The sequence below is a fragment of the Lutra lutra genome, chromosome 17 (assembly GCF_902655055.1).
Source record: "Lutra lutra chromosome 17, mLutLut1.2, whole genome shotgun sequence".
In the NCBI taxonomy this organism is placed as follows: domain Eukaryota; kingdom Metazoa; phylum Chordata; class Mammalia; order Carnivora; family Mustelidae; genus Lutra; species Lutra lutra.
In genome coordinates, this window is record NC_062294.1 from 6,897,443 (window position 1) to 6,913,681 (window position 16,239).

The 16,239-nt window shown below is 46.2% G+C and overlaps 1 protein-coding gene and 1 long non-coding RNA gene across 2 annotated transcripts in view; one reads left to right on the top strand and one right to left on the bottom strand.

The window, feature by feature from the left end:
* The window catches only part of LOC125088689 (polycystic kidney disease protein 1-like 2), a 92,834-nt gene extending 78,516 nt beyond the window's left edge, over nucleotides 1-14,318 (top strand). Inside the window, exons 37-44 of the mRNA XM_047709991.1 lie at nucleotides 30-357; nucleotides 1,786-1,919; nucleotides 3,493-3,620; nucleotides 6,737-6,897; nucleotides 10,379-10,589; nucleotides 12,098-12,199; nucleotides 12,735-12,866; nucleotides 14,025-14,318. Of these exons, the coding sequence (XP_047565947.1) occupies nucleotides 30-357; nucleotides 1,786-1,919; nucleotides 3,493-3,620; nucleotides 6,737-6,897; nucleotides 10,379-10,589; nucleotides 12,098-12,199; nucleotides 12,735-12,866; nucleotides 14,025-14,135 (1,307 nt within the window). The 3' untranslated portion in view covers nucleotides 14,136-14,318. The remainder of the gene's footprint in view (nucleotides 1-29; nucleotides 358-1,785; nucleotides 1,920-3,492; nucleotides 3,621-6,736; nucleotides 6,898-10,378; nucleotides 10,590-12,097; nucleotides 12,200-12,734; nucleotides 12,867-14,024) is intronic.
* Nucleotides 1-16,239, bottom strand: part of LOC125088691 (uncharacterized) — a 119,783-nt gene that overhangs the window by 87,612 nt on the left and 15,932 nt on the right. The window lies entirely within an intron of this gene.

The following is a 16,239-nucleotide window of genomic DNA, read 5'->3' on the forward strand; positions in this document are numbered from 1 at the left end:
AGGCTGACCCACCTGTTTTTCATCTCCAGGCTTTATCACGGATGGGAACTCTAAGCTGGTGGGCAGTGCCCAGATTCGACAAGTGAGGGTCCGGGAAAGCTCTTGCCCTCTTGCCCCACAGCTGCAGGCTTCTCTCGACAGATGCCATGCACCATACTCCCTGGATATTGAAGACCTGTCAGACTATGGGGAAGGCTGGAATGCCTCCATACCCAATAACAGCAGTGGCTTTTCCCAGGCTTGGCAGTACCAGAGCCAGAGCCAACGCCGAGGGTGTCCCATCTGGGGCAAATTCACTGTGTACCGGGGAGGAGGTTATGTGGTTCCCTTGGGGACTGATCGCAAAAGCGCATCAAGGTAAGACTCACTTGACTCATGTATACCCAAGGAAAGCCATTTCCTAGGGTCTGGGTCTTATTAACAGGTGCAGCAAAGCTCATTCATGTCATTTTAGGGAGGAACTGGGGGACGCAGAAGTATTCAGATTGTATTTCTGGGTCCCTGGAAACTGCAATCTCAGAGTCCCTCTCCAGCACTCTCAACCTGGTGGGCTGAGTCTGGTGGCCTCTGCTAGAGCCAGTGTAGGGATATGGAGCTCTACTACACAAAGACATCTACCACCAGGCAGGTAGGAGGCTAAGCCTCGTAATCTTAGCCAAGAATCATACTTTTATGTGCAGTGAATTATAGTAGCAAGGAAGAACTCTGAGTTTGGAGCATTCACTGTTTCTATAGTGACAGAAGCAAGCCTGCTCTTTGTCTGAAGCACATTACCTTATCCCTTGAGGTTGCTCACTGTGAACACAGCCTTAAGAAATGGCTTGGGTAAAGCCCAGCCAGGACCTTGCATTCCTGGAATACCCAACATGGTCGAGCAGGGATATCCAGGGCCTATGCAGACTGTCTCTCCCAGCACACTCCAGAGTTAGAGAGCCCTAAGTGTGAAACCCTGGCACTGCTCCTGTTAGCTGTGTGGCCCCAGGCAAGTTAGGGAACCTATGTGCACCTCAGTCTTCTCGAGGAACACAGGTAACAAAACCCTAAAGAGAACAACTGACAGGGGTACCCTGGGATTCAGGACAGGACAGGAATTGTCAGTTTCCACGTAAGAAGTGTTTTCCTGCCACTTGCAACAACTGATGTTCTCTCTTCTAAACACGAAGCAGGACTCAGACCCAGTGGGCACAGGGCATATTTTAAACCAGGCCCATTACTATTAATGCCAGTAATAGCAGCTGTCACTATTACACACAGACAAACGACACACTATTGCATTTTCTCTTCACAATGTTCCCGAAGCACTGGTGTTAACACCACTGTAGATAAGGAAGCTGAGTCTGCTTGCCGAAGCCCCTGATTTTCTATGTGGTTCCTCTCACATGGGTGGTCCTCAAATTTTAAAAAGTGTCACACTCACCTGGAAGGCTCATCAGAACACAGATCTGCAAAACACAGATCCCCCAGAGGAATTTGTTTCCAAAGATCTGGGATGGGGACTGAGAATCTGCATTTTTACTGAGTTTCCAGATGATGCGGATGCTGGCACTATGGGGACCACACTTACAGGACCTTTTCTCTAACGTCCAGGAGACCATGGGTGCCAAGACACTGCACCATTGGTGGGAAACTGATCACTCCCAGGAGGAGCCCCCAGGCCCTATGGCCCAGGGGATGGAGCCAAGCCAGAGGGAGAAATTTCTACAGGAAACCCTGGCCTCCTTCCTGGGCAGAGGGGCAGGGAGCCACTGTAATTGTAGATGTCCCTAAACAGTCCTTTTCCTACAGAATTCTCCAGTACCTCTTTGACAACACGTGGCTGGACAGACTGACCAGAGCTGTTTTTGTGGAGTTCACCGTCTACAATGCCAACGTTAACCTGTTCTGCATCATCACTCTGACCCTGGAGACAAGCGCCCTGGGTGGGCAGCCTCACCTGTGACCCCACCTATAGTGTTCTAGAAGACAGACACCCCTCCCTCTGGGCCAGGGCACCTGACCGGGCTGGCCCTTGCTGCCCCAGGGCCAGAGTTCTGGGGCCAGTGTTGTTTGGGAGACTCAGGGATGGGTCTTGGTTCTTCCTGGGCACCCAAAGGTCGGGTTCCAGCATTGCTCCAGCCTAATTACTAGTTGCCTCCACTTCCCTCTGTCCTGTCTCCTAAAATACCCTGAGGGAACGAAGCTGGGAGTCTGAAGACAGCTCATCGTCTTCAGCTTCCTACTCTGGGGAAGGCAGGGTGGGGGGCTGGCAGTGAAAGGCTGGAGAAGGGGTGACCTGGTAACAGATAATTTCACCTAAAACAACATTTTACAACTTGTACCTCAACCTACAGGACAAGGTACATTTTACACTATTTTCCAATACACTCACATACAAATATACATAAACTGAGACAAAGCTTCAAAAATATTTTCCTTCACTACATGCAGTATACTCTGATATTTTGTGTTCTGTTCCATTTCTTTCTTTCCATTTCCCGCCTTCCACCTCTTTTAAAGCTATCATAATCTATTGAAAACACTGACCCAAAGCTTCCTCAGCTAATAACCGATTTTCCTAAAATTCAACCATCTTTCCTCTAAAAATTAAGCCATTTTTAGTACCAAATTACATTTTTAGTAAAACAAATACATACCTATAGTCTTTAAAATTTCAGAACCGTGTAAAGTGAAAAGTAAAAGGCCTTCAACTTCCATGGTCTCTGGCCACTATGAAGTGCTTATTTCAAATCCTTTTGTTGGGGGGAGTAGTATTTGTATCCTCGTGTTCTCCTATTCTTTTTGCCACCTTTGTGGCTCATAAGGACCAATTAAACAGCCTGTCCCCAAACACATCTGATTAAATTATGTGATTCTACAAATGAGAAATGAGGAATGGGTTTCAGGTCTGGTTGGTTCAAGCAGCCCACTAATATTGGCAAGGACTCGGGTTGTTTGTGTCTCTCCATTCTCACAATCTCAGGGTTGGCTTTGTCTTCAGAGGCAGTAGCTTTATCAGTCAAACTGGTTTTTTTTAAATCATTACAAAATATCATTATAATACTCCCCCAAAAAGACAAGACACATAAATAGATGAAAGATGATTCAAAAGAAGGCTGAATTTCAGGAATACTGGTCAATAGATGAATTGATCTTCAGCAAACTCTCTTTAGGTGAACCAGCTTTAAGTGAGCCAGCCTGGAGTAAATGAATGTTCAGTGGGATGGTGTGCTTTGGCTGGAGGTGACTGAGGACACAAATGGCTGATACCAGAGGCAGAGGATAGAGAGTGGCTCTTCCAGCTAAGCTTCCTGCATCCCCTCTAATATGTTCATTGCCTTTGACATCCACCGTGTGCCCAGTCCCTTGGGTCTGAAGGATATTTATCTTCTCTTCTGCCCTCGCCAGTCCTTGGAAGGGCCTGAGTTTGCATCATGTCACTGATGCTTTCCAGTCAGAAGTGGTGGCTCTGAGTGGGCGGGTGACTGGGTGAACAGAACATGTTTTGCTTCCCAGGAACCTTCCTTACACATGTGAACCTGCAGAGCCTGCGCCTGTACCCCTTCACTGACGGCTGGCACCCCTTCGTGGTAGCAGCAGAAGCCATCTACCTTCTGTTCCTCCTCTACTACATGGTTGTGCAGGTGAGGGGTAGATGACGGCTCCATTGGATGGAGGCAGCAGCATGCCTGTCCCCTCTCATGGACCTCCCCCGGAGTGAGGCCTGAAGAAGGGAGAGGGGCACATTCTGCTAACCTGTTTGCCATGGCACCCTTTTGGTCCTTCTGCAGTCCCGAGGGCTGACCCAGCTCAGAGACCAGCTTTCAGGACCTCTCAGGAACTGAGACTTAGAGGGTGATCCTTCCTGGGTGGGGAAGCGAGAAGAACTGAGACCTTTCAAAAACATCAAAGGTAGCCAGTGGTTCACCTGTGGTCCCTGGGAATTAGGGAAAAAAATCTCCTTTGCTACCTTTAAATACCACCATGTTGCAAAATGAAGGTGCAGATGTTGATAATGACGGAGGTTTGAGGAAGCTGGGAACTCATTCCAAGCTCGGTATATGCCCCTGCCCCACCAAAAATGCAAACCAGACATCTAGAAAGGGCATCCCCATCCCCTGCTCAACAGTCACAACAACCACTTTAAAGTAAGGACGGGGGACACCTGGGTGGCTCAGTTGGTTGGGCAGCTGCCTTCGGCTCGGGTCATGATCCCGGCGTCCTGGGATCGAGTCCCACATCGGGCTCTCTGCTCATCAGGGAGCCTGCTTCTCCCTCTGCCTCTGCCTGCCATTCTGTCTGCCTGTGCTCGCTCTCTCTCCCTCTCTCTCTCTGACAAATAAATAAAATCTTAAAAAAAAAAATAAAAAAATAAAGTAAGGACGGTACTTTGAGAGTTTACCATGTGAAAGACATTGTGCAAAGAACCTTTAATACCAGGAGAGGGCGCCTGGGTGGCTCAGTGGGTTAAGCCTCTGCCTTTGGTTCAGGTTGTGATCTCAGGGTCCTCAGATGGAGGCCCGCATAGGGCTCTGTGCTCAGTGGGGAAGCTGCTTCCCCCCTCTCTCTGCTTACTTGTGATCTCTCTCTGTGTCAAATAAATAAATAAAATCTTAAAAAAAAAATACCAGGAGAAAGGTTCTATTGGCTCCACTTCACAGAGTAGGAAGCTGAAGTCCAGAGACATTAAGGAATTTACTCAAGGCCAAAATTGAATCCAAAGAGCCTGCTCACTGAAATTGACACTCAACACCTCTGTCGCACCTCAGACTTATAAACCTGGATCCCACGGGGCCTCTGGGCATCACCAGTGCAAACCCAACAGGGAACAGTCAGTCATCAAATAACCACCTAAGAACATCAAAGGAGGCACATCCAGTCCCCACCCCACCACACCCCCCAGGTCGCTCCTCCCACTCTGGGTTGCCCTCACCCTCTGCCTGCAGGGGCAGCACAACACTTATCTCCAAAGCCCTTAAATCTTTCTCAAAAATGCCACTTAAGCAGTTCTTAAAATCTTACCCTCCTTCAACCCTTTTTTTTTTTTTTAAGATTTTATTTATTTATTTGACAGAGAGAGATCACAAGTAGACAGAGAGGCAGGCAGAGAGAGAGGGGGAAGCAGGCTTCTTGCTGAGCAGAGAGCCCGATGCGGGACTCGATCCCAGGACCCTGATCTTGACCTGAGCCGAAGGCAGGGGCTTAACCCACTGAGCCACCCAGGCGCCCCCTTCAACCCTTTTTAATGGAGGTAAACTTTAGCCTCTTAGCAGCCAAACACAAATCAGTTCTCCTGAAGAGTAGGGAGGGAGAGGGAAATGTAACAGACCATGGAAGATTCTCTTTAGTGGGAGGGAAAAGCAGGAGACTTAGAACTTGCACAACATAATACCTTTGACATGTGACACCTGATGCGGAAAGATGATTAAAACAAAGTCTCCTACCAATCTAGAAAACCTCTCCACAAAGGTAGAAAAAAAACCAAAACTACTTTAACAAAATTACCCATTTTTTAAAAATTTTTTAAAGATTTTTATTTATTTATTTGACAGAGATCACAAGTGGGCAGAGAGGCAGGCAGAGAGAGAGGAGGAAGCAGGCTCCCTGTTGAGCAGAGAACCCAATGCGGGGCTCGATCCCCGGACCCCAAGATCATCACCTGAGCTGAAGGCAGAGGCTTAACCCACTAAGCCACCCAGGTGCCCCAAAACTACTCATTTTTAATTGTGGTAGATAAATATATATAATATAGAAGTTACCACCCCCAACATCTTTAAATGTACAGCTCAGTGACGTTGCGTACATTCACGTTGTCATGCAACCATCACTACCACCCATCTCCAGAATTTTTTTCCTCTTACAGAACTGAAATTGTATCTGTTAAACAATAACTCCTAACTTCTTCCAAGAAAACAACTTTCCTTATTGAATAAGCATGATGCTAAACTGTGATGTGCATCCCATGCAATCCGATAAGAAATTCCAAAGACAGAAAGGAGTCTCACCTTTGCATACTGCAGAGCAAATGGGATCCATTACATATTCATCCTTAAGACAAATAGTAATGAATCCTCAAGAGGATTCATGGCATCATCTGTCCCACTAGTCCACCCTAAGTTCAGCTAGTAATTGGGCTGGCCACTTGTGTTTGCTAACTGCCTTTATGGAAAGGAAAAATAAATGTACATGTTCACACTAGGAGGTAATTGTGCAACATGGAACCAGGTGCCTACCACTTGGTTCCTACCCTCCCAGAGAAACTGCAAATGAAGGGTACTACCTTCCTTCATGTTCACCCTTCAAAAAGAAAGCTCCCAGATCCTTTAGAAAAACATTCCTGAAGCTAGTTTAACTTTCAAGAAGATTTGCATACATCTCAAAGGGACAGAGAAAGATTTCACAATTATAAGTTTTCTAAAGTAAATGCTCTATGAAAGAGTGAGTGGCTCTTTCCCATTCCCCAGTTGTTTTTTTTTTTTTCCATCAGAGATAATTAAATATTTTTCTTGTTAGATGCTGTTACTCTTATGTGCCCCCAAATTCTACAACCCAAGCTGGTGCTGAAAGCAGATGAGGTCTGTGCACAAGGCTGGGGAGAGGCCCCAGGCACTCTGGGGCTTCTTTATTGAGAAGCCTCTCCAGGATACAGTAGGCCCCTGCTGGAGGGTCATCTTGGGTGCTTTGGAGAGCCATGGTGGAAGGGGTGGGGGGGCACAGTTCTGGCTACAGCATGTGGTAGAACCTCCAGCTCCTCTCCCAGGGCAAGCTCATGAGGAAACAGAGGTGGTGCTATTTCTATAGCAAGTGGAATCTTCTGGAGCTAACCATCATCCTGGCCAGCTGGAGTGCCCTGGCAATGTTTGTGAAGAGGGCCATCCTGGCAGAACGAGACCTCCAGCACTACCGGAACCATGGGGAGGAGTAAGTGGCTCTGCCTCCGGGCCCAACTCCCATATTAGACCTGTTTCCTCCAGCTCTATGGCCCCAGGGTTGTGGGGGGGTGGGAGGGTGGCCAGCGGGGTGGTGGTGTGGCTTTTGAAATCTTGTTGATCCTCAGAGGATCAAGGTCACTCTTGAAAAACATAACTATAGCTACCACTTAGATTCAGGTTTGGGGCCTAACACATCTGTAGTTGAGAAAGCTCTTTAAGACAAAATAGAACAGTATCTTACTTTTGAAAATCTTATCAAAACATAAAACCATGTGACACCCTGTGAAGGTCCCTGCCCAGAAGATGTAGCAGCACACCAGTCTGCCTACATCTGCTACCATTTACAAAGTGTCCACTCTGCTAGGCAAGAGGCACTAGCCCACCAGATGCTCAGAAGAGAACCCACAATGGTACATGTTGTTACTACTTGAAAGTGGGTTTGCCTCTGGGTGGGTGTCAAGCCAAAACACACCACCAAGCCAAAAGGGTAGGAAAAGGGAGAATTTTGCTTGCAACAAGTGAAGGAGAACACCAAGGATCTTTTCCAAAGCAGTGTCTCCTCAAACAACAAAACTGGTGAAGTTTTGAGGTAAGGGTGAATGCATATTCAGAAGGGGCTTGCAGGCACAATGGGAAATGCACCACAGCATTGGGGCAGAAGTCATCTTAGGGTAATTGAGTCCAGGTCAAAGTCACTCGGGCTGGCAAAGGTCAGCATTATCAATTCCCTGGCTTTAGTTGGTGTGGTATCTGAGTACTCAAGGAGGTTTAGATCCTGCAGAGAACTCAAGAATGCACATCAAGTCAATCTTGCTTTTGTTTCAGGCTGACGGTCCCTGATATGATCAGACTATCTCCTGGTCTGATAATGGCTGTTTTATTCTTACATTCATTCACAAGACGGCTGGGGGCCTAAAATGACTTCCTATTGTCAAGAAAGCTAGGTCTTTCTGTTTCTGGGGACCCGTTACTCTTTCTGCTTACATTAACACTACTCCATTTTACAAATAAAGCAATTGAAGGGATGCCTGGGTGGCTCAGTCATTTAAGCACCTGCCTTCAGATCAGGTCATGATCCCAGGGTCCTGGGATACAGTCCTGCATCCGGCTCCTTGCTCAGCAGGGAGCCTGCTTCTCCCTGTCTGCTGTTCCCTGGATTGTGCTCTGTTTCTCTCTGATAAATAAATAAATAAAATTTAAAAAAAAGAGAGAGACAGAGAGAAAGAGAAAGAAATTGAAGCTCAGAGTTAAACGGTGGCAGAGAAGTAATGTAAACCTAGCTCATGAGAGGGGCTCAGTCAGTAGACCGTGCAGTTCTTGATCTTGGGGGGTATAAATTCGAGCTTCATGCTTAGAAAGTAATTTTAAGATTACTTAAAAATAAAATCCTTAAGGAGTACCTAGCTGGCTAAGTCAGTAGAACATGTGACTCTTAATCTCAAGATCATGAGTTTGAGTCCTATGTTAGGTGTAGAGATTTCTTAAAATCTTAAAAGAAAACAAAACAAACAAACAAACAAAAAACCCCAAAACCTAGCTTGTGTGTCTATAGGATCCCAATCCTTACTTCAAACCATTTTGTGTCTTGACTCATCCACTGATTTTATTGATATGGAAAACATTTATTTATTGTTGGATGCTGCACTCTGTTATAAAAACACTTTAAAAAGCATCACCTTATATACTTTAATCTTCCCAAAACTTCTAAAAGATAGAATTATGAACATCCCTCCGCTTTTTTTTTTTTTTTTCAGGTAAGGGGATTGAGGTTCAGAAAGGAGGTCTGTCCAAGGTCACAATTTGGAAATGGAAATGCAGGGCCTGTCATTTGAACTCTGTATTCCTAATTTACACGCTAGGCTGGCTTATTTAGCTCACAAACCCTCACTGAACTCTAAATGGCACAAGAGAGGGTTAGGCATGTTAAAAGAGGCAGGAAAAAGGTGCTGCAGGAGCCAGAGGAGGAATCAACCATCCATACCAGCAGCCCCAGTCTGCTCAAAGGGAAGGAAGATTCTAGACGGCGGGAGATTAAGAAGAGTAGCTTTCATTCGGTCATGATAAATTTATATTAAATGCTTTTACAAACTTGATATCATATAATTTTGCTCCATAATGATGAAGGATAGTTGGAAGAAAGGCAGGCAGCAACAAAGCCCCCTCCCCCCCAACCAAAGAGGAAAACAGCCTTAAAAGCATTTTACGCCAGCCTGGAATGAGCCCTCCACCCTTTCCCACTGATGGATGACAAAAACCTGATTGAATGACAAAAGCATGAAGGGTTTATCAGATTAAAACAACACAGCAAGCCCATAAAGACCCTTAGATTTAGAAACTCCCGTGGCAAGCCCTGAGGTCCCCTCCCTCTTCAGGAGCTTTGTATTATTACTTTACTATTGCTCAGGAAACTTTGCTTTGCTGCCCACCACTCTTTGTCTGGTCTACCTCTTCATTCTTCAAAGTGGTGTGACCCAGAACCGCAGGCACCAAAGGAAAAGGAAATCCTGTAACAACAACCTGTTCTCCAACCATGTCACCAGATATAGGTCTACTCCATTTTACATTTTTTTTTTTTCCTTAAGTAGGTTCCATGCTCAGTGTGGAACCTAGCACAGAGCTTGAACACACAACCCTGAGAACAGAGCTGAGCTGAGATCAAGAGTGGGATGCTTAGCTCACTGAGCTGCTCAGGCACCCTTAGTTCTATGTCATGTTAACGATACACCGACATTAAGACTGAATTAAAAGTGCAAATACAGGAAGAAAAGGGAATGAAGGACAAGGTGAAATCAGGCATGCCTGGATTCCAACTCTCATCCTTCCACCACTAGTTATGTCACTAGCTCTGTGACCTTGAGCCAATCCTTCATCCTTATCTGTAGAACGGAGACAGTAATACTTACCTCATCCAGTGATCTTGAAGGTCAATTGAGACAATGCAGTTGAGGTTCAACAGGCCTAACTTAGCAAAGAAACTGAATGGTACTTCCATCCTTCCTTCAAATGCAAGGGCCGGGCAGACACACACTCAGAAAGTGTGAGGGAGGACATGGCATCTAAACCATGGACCCCAAACCAGGAGGGGAGGCTCACAGAATGCCCTCACTTCCATCTTCTTGACACTGGGAGGATTCCTCCTTTGCTCTTCTTCCATAGCTCTGCAGCCATTAACCAAAAATGCTAGGTAATGGTCCCATGACTACCATCAACATCATCATCCCTATCATAGGCATCATCCTCACCATCATCCCCATCATTATCACCACCATCACTATCGTATCATAACCATCATCCCACCATCACCATCATCACCAGCTCGTCATTACCTAGCTGGGGAAATTGGACCAGTTCTATCTCTCAAACCTATTATGGGAAGCGATGGCCTCTGGGATCATGTTAAATCTAATCCTGCCTCCTGGGCTGAGCTTATCATAGTCTCTGAGACCTAGTCTCCCCTTTCTGTCCCACAGGGGGATCAGTTTTGGTGAGACAGCAGCGGCTGATGCTGCCCTTGGCTACATCATTGCCTTCCTGGTACTGCTGTCCACAGTGAAGCTTTGGCATCTGCTCAGGTTGAACCCCAAAATGAACATGATCACTTCAGCCCTGCGCCGGGCTTGGGGGGACATTTCAGGCTTCATCGTTGTCATCCTTATCATGCTTCTGACTTACTCCATTGCTGTAAGTGGTTCCTTCAATAAAACCTTCAGGGCTGGTCTCCTTGGAAGCAAAGGCTTCTCAGGGGTGGGGGGCTGAGGGCTGGGGTTGAGAAGACTTCGATACCTGAGGGAGATGGTGGAGCTTCTGAGTCCAGGGGTTTTCATCTGGGAGCTCATAAACTGGCCACCCCATATGAAAAAGGCTAGAGACCTCAGATGGGTAAGAGTGAGGAGGTATAGTCTCTAAGACTGACATGGCTAACTACCTCCAACAGAGAATTCCTTTCTGTATCTAGACCCTGTCTGGATGTGCCAGGTCTCCTGACATCCCAATTGCTCAGACATGCACAGAACATTCCCTCTGTGTTGGGGGATGTGGAGATGACTTGCGCAGAGATGGGGAAGGACAGACACATCTGCAGACTAGGTCACTGCTTGATACCTCACACATGAGGCAAGAACTTAATGGTGCCAAAAATCATCTCATTCAGTCCCTTGACAGTGAGAGGTTTTTGGCAATCAAATCTCTTTTGTGAATGAAAAAAATGTTGCACTATCAACTTTTTCATTTTCAGTTAATGTGAGAAACAGAGACCCTCTGCCACATTTTGATCTCCATCTAAATATGCCCCCATCCTCTCCAAGTCCACATTCCCCATAATACCAGGGCCCCCACTCCTCTCTGACCCTTCACCCAATCCTGACCCACTCTCTACCCCAACTCTTCTCCCAGTTCTCGCCTTGGCCCCATCCAGTCTCACATTCCATCATCCCTGACCACCCAGTGGTGTTCTCCACTGCCTCTCTAACCCTCTCCCACTCTTCATCCTTTTTCTGTCCCTATTACCTCAACCCTGACCCCCTAGTCTCTGAGCCTACTCCATCTTCCTCTCACCCTGAGAAATGGGTGAGGTGTGTCGATGCAGTGATGGAGGGTATACGCTAAAAAGCTGGAGTCTGGTTTTATCAAAAATACTCCACCTGACCCTTCAGTTCACATGGATTTATTCAGTCCTCCATCTGCAGTGCAGGAGCTGGGGATACTGCAGTGTCCTCTGGGACCAGAAGTCACCAACTCAGAGCCAAGGGAGCGCTGGGTCTCTCCGACACAGTAGTGGAAATCTTTGAGGGGGAAGGGGAGTAGGAAATAAGGTGTGTGGGGGTGTAAGGCCCAGGCAGAAATCTGGGTTCGGTTTTGTTATGCAACCCAACTCCCCGAGAGCAAAAATGTTGGGGCCTAAAATAGCCTAGTTTCATCGTGGAGTCTTAGAGCAGCCATCTGAGTGAACAGAACAGTGGCCTAATGGGTAATGCCTGAGCCCCAGAAATGCATACTCATCCCTTACAGAACTGGGTATGTACACACACCCATTTGCAGGCCCTTGTAGGAACTGGCAGTAGGGGTACAGCTAGGCCAAGGATATGGCTGACCCAGAACATTGACTTTACTGTCAAACAACAGGTGTTGGGGGTGAAGTGGGGAGGTCACTTGGTTTCTTTCTGTGTTCACGAGGACTCTTTCCATAACAGTCAAACTTAATATTTGGTTGGAAACTCCGTTCCTACAAAACTCTCTTTGATGCAGCAGAAACGATGATCAGCCTTCAGCTAGGAATCTTTAACTATGAGGAGGTAATGGGGTGTGGGGGGTTGGGGGTGGGGGACACAGACATTGCCTTCTACACCAAGCCTTTATGAGAAAGAAAAAGCACCCTCAAATGCCTCCTCCTGGGTGGATGTTACCCCTTAAGTCCATGGCCAGGCGAGCACAGGGCAACTTTGGACAAATAAAATTGATTCCCTCTCCTCTAGGCAGATAGTCCCATACCAGGGCCCATAGCTCACCGTGGGGATATCTGCTTATAGGAGAACATCAGGCACTGGCTACTCAGGAGAGGGCTGTGCTGGTCCCTAGAATGTTCCTGGCCCTAGCCAGAAATGGTAGCCATATTTGGAAATGGTGGCAGTAGGGAGTAAGGGGTGCTATCCTTTCTCCTAGCAGCTCTTGAGAAGACTGCCCATTGTCTCAGCTGCGAGGCAGAAAGAGACCTTCCTGGTTCCAGGCCCTGCCTCATCGGGGAACCAGTTTTTCCTTTGAGGGTGCCCGGAGGAAGTGGCCACTAGGTCACAGGACTCCTGGGGATGAGTCTTGCTTTCTTCCCCACAGGTCCTGGACTATAGCCCAGTGCTTGGCTCTTTCCTGATTGGGTCTTGCATCATTTTCATGACATTTGTGGTGCTGAATTTATTTATCTCTGTCATCCTGGTGGCCTTCAATGAGGAGCAAAAATATGATCAGGTGAGTCCCTTTGGTCTATTCTTCAACAGTCACTGACCTTGAACTAGGAAGAGATCAAGCAGCATTAGACATTATGGGTATTTGAGAGACCACTGTCGCCCAAAGCCCCTGTTTCATGGGAGGGGAAACAGGTCCAGAAGTAGGAAATTACTTCCCTGAGATTACAAGCAAATGAAGGGCAGACTAGAATCGGGTCTCCTGATTCCCAGGGTGGCACTCCGTTCACAACCCCAGTGATTCTCAGCCCTACTTGTACGTTAGAATCACATGGGGGCTTTTGGGACACCTGCCGCTGCTGCACTGGGACCAATAAACATAGAATCCCTGGATGAATGAGTCAAACACTGGTATTTTTGAAATCTTCCCATGTGATTTTAAAATACAGCTGAGGCTGAGAATCTGTTAAAAGATGATTAAAGCAGAAAACTTAGGCGATACAAACTTTAACACTTCACGAAGTGGACAGTCTCCATTCAGAGAAGTACAAATCGGGAGGAACGCAGGAAGCTTTTATAGGAGAAATAATAAAGAACAAGGAAGAGAAAAACTAAAAAAAAGATATATCTGATTGGCTGCGGCCACACAGTCAACCTTGTTTGGGGTGAGACAGAAAAGAAGTATAGAACCCAGAGGTGGCTTTGTGTTTGGGGACTGGCTGACCTGATATTCTGGGCAAGGGAGCATTTACAGGGACACCAAAAGTTCTGTAAGCTTCGGTTTGCTGTCATGGCACGCCAGGCAGAAGCAGCTCCATCTTGGGCCTAGAAATGTATTTCAACCAGTCATATGGTAACTGGTTTAAATTTTGAGAAGCCAGCAGACTATTTCCCAAAGTGGCTGCACTGTTTCATGTTCCGAGCAGCAATGCATAAGGGTCTTTGCACATACATTCCTAAGAGCCTCTGTTGGGGGTGATAGAGGGAATTTTATCATTTTCGTCATAAGGGAAGAAAGAACCTCCTCGGGATACAGGTGGGAACACACACCCTTGGGATTCGCAGAAGAAGGGGACTCCCAACACAAAGTTGACTAAATACCGAAGTGACTTTGGCAGTGACCGAACTGGACAATAATACCATGGTTTCTCCTTAGAAAGAAAGAGAAGCCTCCAAAGAGGATGGTTCTATGTACGTCACATGGTTCTTTTTCCCTCTTCAGCTGTCAGAAGAAGGAGAGATTGCTGATTTTTTGCTGATGAAAATACTCGGTTTCCTGGGTATTAAATGTAAAAGAGAGAAGCCTGGAAACAGCAGTGAGCAGCCCAAGTAGCGGTCAGAGGCCTGGCCCCCTCCACCTGCACCCGAGGGTTAAGCTCTTCATCCAACTATAGAAGGGGAAGGCCAAAGCCTCAGACCTATGTTTACTGGTGATTCTACATTCTCTCTCGATGTTTTCCTGTGTGCATAGAAAAAGCATCGCATCCGGCAAGTGAAAAAATAAGAAAAATATATAGATATGTGCAATTGCCACTACTGTGATAGACTATTTGTTCAAATGTATTTCCTTCTAGAAATAAAATGAATATTGTCTGGAGTTTGGGAAAAATAATGTCTGTGGACTACTTCATCTTCTTGGTTGGTCAGGGATTGCTTCTCAATGATTCTAGTTCAGGGTTTCCCAAACCATGTTTGGGAAGAGATGTTAATGACCGTCATATAAATTGGCTACAGTTGCCAGAACAAAGTAGCACAAACTAGGTGGCTTAAAAGAACAGATATTTATGGTCTCTGTTCTGTAGGATAGAAGCCCAAAATCAAGGTGTCAAAGGGGACATGTTCTCTTCCAGCTTCTGGTGTTCTTTGGCGTTCCTTGGCCTGAGGATGAATCATTCTAATCTCTGTGTCATCACATGGCCTTCTTCCTTGTGTCTGTCCCTGTGTTTCTTTTCCTCTTATAAGTTCTCTAGTCATACTGGATTGAGGGCCCATCCTACTCCATTATGACTTCGTCTTAACTAATTATATCCTCAACAACCCCATTTCCAATTCTGATCTCATTTTGAGTATTGGGCGTTAGGACTCCAATGTATCTCTGTAGGGAACACAATTCAACATAACAGGTGTCATTCCCTCAGAAATGTTTCTGAATCAAAGAAATGTGAGAAACACACTTGTATAAAAGGTTATACAAGTTCTCTGGGATGGGAATTGTCAGACTTTTTAATATGCTAAAAGGGCACTGCTGGGATGAGATGAGCACAAGAGAGAAAGTGTATTGCGACTCCCAAACCTCTCTGACCCAGGCATCCGGTACTGCAGCACCTCAGTCAAAGCTAGTGTTCCTTAGAGGAGACTATGGGAATTGTTGATCTACACCAGTGGTTCACAACCTTGGCCACACGCTAGAATCTGCAGACTTCATTCCAATACATGAGAACCTCTGGGCTAGGACTCAGGCAACAATAGTTTTAATCCCCAGGTGATTCCAATGTGCAGTCAGACTTGATAACCAGGCTCTAAATTCTGAGAACCACAGATCTAGATAATAAAAGGGTTGGTCTGTGCGACTAAGGGCACATTATCCCTCCCCCATGCACGGGACTCACTTCACATATCCTCTCCAGCTCACAGGTCTGGGCCCTTCTCTTCACATACCTGTGATAACAGATCCTCCAGGCTGCCTGCCCCAAATCCATCTCATGCTTTCCTCCTCGCTGTCAGAACCCAACTTTGTTCTGGTAGACCTCTACCCTTTTCCCACATGACTCATGGGAAGGTGACCCTGTAGCGACCTAAGGTAAATCCTGATTTGTCTTAATAATCCATTCCCTTGATGTGAGGGAGTTAGGGTAGTCACATGACCAGGTCTAGCCAATGAAAACTGAAGTCTCCAGGATACTGCCTGGAAAGGTCTACTTGCTAATAAAGAGAGACACAGAGACGTGGGCTCTTATGCTGCTAGATATTGTCCGGTCTGATCAAGACTCCTGGAACTTTGGAGGCTACCTTGAAACCATGGGGAGCAATCCGAACATAGCAAAGCAGAAAGATGAGAGGAACATGAATGCTTGATGACTGACTTAATCAATCCTGGAGTTGAACTACTGCCTTCTTTCTGGATGAGAACTTAAATGTCTTTTTATGACAGGTGAATCAGGATCCCACCCTGACAATAAAAACAAAACAAAACACAAAAAACCCTGGATCCTTTATAAAGAGCCATACAACACGGACATTGGGGATTTCATCATCTTCTATCCTACCAAAAGCCCATCATCCATTCTTTATTGTGTCAGGTATGAACATTAGCTTTATGTGCAGAGATGTTCATCAAATAACCCATAGCGAGGTGTACACACATTCTCAATGGGCTGGTACAGAGACCTACCCAGATAGATACAATCTGTTTTTGTATTTTTTTTTAAAGATTTTAT